Source organism: Loa loa (genome assembly GCF_000183805.2).
Source record: "Loa loa unplaced genomic scaffold supercont3.232, whole genome shotgun sequence".
Taxonomy (NCBI): domain Eukaryota; kingdom Metazoa; phylum Nematoda; class Chromadorea; order Rhabditida; family Onchocercidae; genus Loa; species Loa loa.
In genome coordinates, this window is record NW_018108412.1 from 48,381 (window position 1) to 51,649 (window position 3,269).

The 3,269-nt window shown below is 23.5% G+C and overlaps 1 protein-coding gene across 1 annotated transcript; it reads left to right on the top strand.

The window, feature by feature from the left end:
* Positions 1-1,388: 1,388 nt before the first annotated feature.
* Positions 1,389-2,924, top strand: LOAG_13873 (hypothetical protein; the record flags this gene model as incomplete). Its single annotated transcript, XM_003149375.2, has 3 exons — positions 1,389-1,544; positions 1,886-2,058; positions 2,639-2,924. 3 exons carry the CDS (start codon positions 1,389-1,391, stop codon positions 2,922-2,924), a joined length of 615 nt encoding a protein of 204 aa, XP_003149423.2.
* Positions 2,925-3,269: the final 345 nt, after the last annotated feature.

Genomic DNA, 3,269 nt, shown 5'->3' on the forward strand with positions numbered 1-3,269 from the left:
AATATTTTATTCAGTTGAATAATTTTTGAACTTTTTATATTTGACTTTTGAACTTTGACATACATTCTTTAATACAACATAATTTCATTCTAATCAAATTCTATGATCATAATGTAATCATTATTCCCTGATGGATTATGATTGAATGAAATGGTTGATTAAAACATATGATCCAATCATATTTCATATAATTATCATTTCGAGATGACCCATTTATCTTCTTATCGACAATTTATCATCATTTAATGTGATATTCATTGAATCTTTTTATGATATCATATATGATAATACATTAATAATGCTTTTACAATAACTAAATAATCAAAATTTTATTTGATCAATTTATTTTCGTTAAACATTTTGTGTCGCACTCAAATTGTCCTGTCATCCTATAACGATCAAATATTGATATCAGTTGATACATTCCATTTTTGTTCATTAATTACACATATACACATCAATGGATAAATCATTTCATTGATATTTAAACCAATTCAGAAAGATTATTTTATCATTGATAAGATAAGCTATTCCATCATTGATATGATAATAAAAGCCGGAGAAATGAGCGTAATTAATTAATTAAAACTGGTTTGTTTGGAAATATTTTTGCTTGAATTGTGGCATAAATTTAAAAATTTAATTTCTTTGATACGATAATATTACGATGAGAAAGGAAAAAGGAAGGAAGAAAGAAAGGAAATAGGAATGAGATCAAGAAACCCGGAGGCTATTTATCAGTTGATATATTAGAACCGGTCTAAATTCATGATTCTAAATTCAAACAGATACAATTCATGATGTCAAATCGGTTTTCTATGGATGCTTCTAACAACGAAAACCGTACATTTTATCATTCAACCATTTCATTCATTCATTCATTCATTCATTCATTCATTCATTCATTGATCCATTCCATTCATCCATATAAACAAATCAACCAATTAATTTATTCATTATCTTCCAATAATACTTATCCATTTCATTCATTCATTCATTGATCCATTCCATTCATCCATATAAACAAACTGACCAAATCAACTGACCAAATCAACCAATTAATTTATTCATTATCTTCCAATAATACTTATTTGTTCAATTTACAACTATTTTGTTACTACTGGCATTTACTTTTTTTTTTTTTTCATTGTTATTATCATTATTATTAATTACTACTAATTATGCAACTATTTCATATTACTGATTTTATTTATTCATCTCTTTAATAACTCTCTTACTAAACAAAAAAAAAAAAAACAAACAACTGAAGATCAACTAACGATAAACATTGTATAATTAAAAGAAGGAAACGAAATTTTATCAACAATTAATTTTTCCTTTCTTATTTTTATTTTTCTATTTTTTTTTTTTAACAAAAAGGAAGAAGAATGTTATTTTTACTAATTATTTCATTATTACTTATACATATTCCGATAATTGAAGTAACAACCTTAGCACCAAATCATGTTGCTATTAATCCGAAACGGAAACATATTGATGTTGATACATCATGGCTTGAACCGGAAAAGAATAATGTACAAAAGGTATTTCATATTATTTGTAATATAAATTGATTATTTTACTGAGAAAATATTTGGTAAAAAAAGAATAATAATAATAAAATAATAGAATATATGAAATGGATGTAGGAAAAATTGATCAATGGTCAGTAAAAACTGATCATTGATCTAAAAAACTTGATCGTTGATCCAATATTATTTTTTAATCATTGATTTTTTTTTGTTTTTAATCATTTAATCATTGATTATGGTAAAAATTGATTCATTCTTTCCAAGGAAACATTATTGATTATTAGTTTAGAAAATATTAAACAAAATTTTTTAATGATTTTACAAAATTTTATATGGCTTTTTTTTTCTTTTAGGTATCATTAGATGGTAGTAATTCGGAAAAGGTAATCGTTGATTTAATAAATTCCGGTAAACAATTAAGTGCATCAGCACAGGGTAATATGGCAGTAGCAGAAAGTGATGGAAAACGAGCGCAAGTACAACGATTTGGTGACAAAGGTGGTATTGCACAGGTTGAAGGACATAAGTAGGTTTCGCTTATTTCTCGTCAATAATTTCCACTTCCTTTTTTGTTTATTTATTTTCAAACTTTTTCAAATTTGAATTATTGATTTTGAAAATTTAAAATGATTTAAATTAAATTAAACAAACTATTTTATGATAGAAATACATATATATATGATATCAATAATCATTTGATAATGAATAATTTTAATTGTAAAATTTTGTTTGGTTATGTCGTATAATAGATAATCCATTGAAAAAATTATTTTTCGTCCTCTGAACTCCTTATTATGGAATATGATATTAAGAAATTTTTAGTATTAGTAAATTATTACTAAAATTATTAGCAATTGCTATTGGTGAATTAGCAGTTATCATTATTAGTTAAATTATGAAAATGAAATTGCTAATGTTATTAGTGAAATTACAAATAAAATTAATTAATTATTGGTATTAGTATTAATTATTAGTAAAATTTATGGTCAATGAAAAAACAAAAACAAAACATATAACTGAAATAAAATTTTTTTATTCTTTCCTTATATTTTTTCAGTTTTTTCTATTTTTATTTTTTATTTAAATTTTTTTTTCTTTTTTTACAGAGGTCAAATAAAAACTAAGGAAGATAGCGAAGGTCGTCATGCATTTTTAAAAGCTGATGGAAAATATACATTAGATACGGTTGCCCGAGGTTCCCTGAAAGATCCAAAGGATACTGATTTTGCAGCTACCAATGAACGATTTGACTTTGCTCTTAATCCACAAAGTCAAAATGAACATGAAGGTACCGGTACACTTTCATATACGGATAAGGTACATATTTTTTTATTTAATCCAAATTTGATCTTATCAAAATTCAATTTTAACATTAATGATAAAAGTTGCTAATAGTAATATGTATTTTCAATGGACTTTTTTTAATTTTTTATTCAAATTTTTAAGAATATATTTGATGTTTCTTTGTTTTTTTCTAAAGAATTTATTTCAGTCCTTTAATTTCTTTTTATGTTTGCTACTTATTACTGTGAAAAATTTGTCCTTTTTTTACTTTCGTTTTTATCATTTATTATTTAAAATTCAATTTCAAATGTTTTCCAATTTATCATTTTATACGCATACAATTATTTCATTTCAAATGTACTACTTATTATTTATTAAAAAATTTCATTTGTCATATCAAATTTGCAATCTTAAAAATTTTGAACAATTAATAACTATTTTGAATAAGAACTT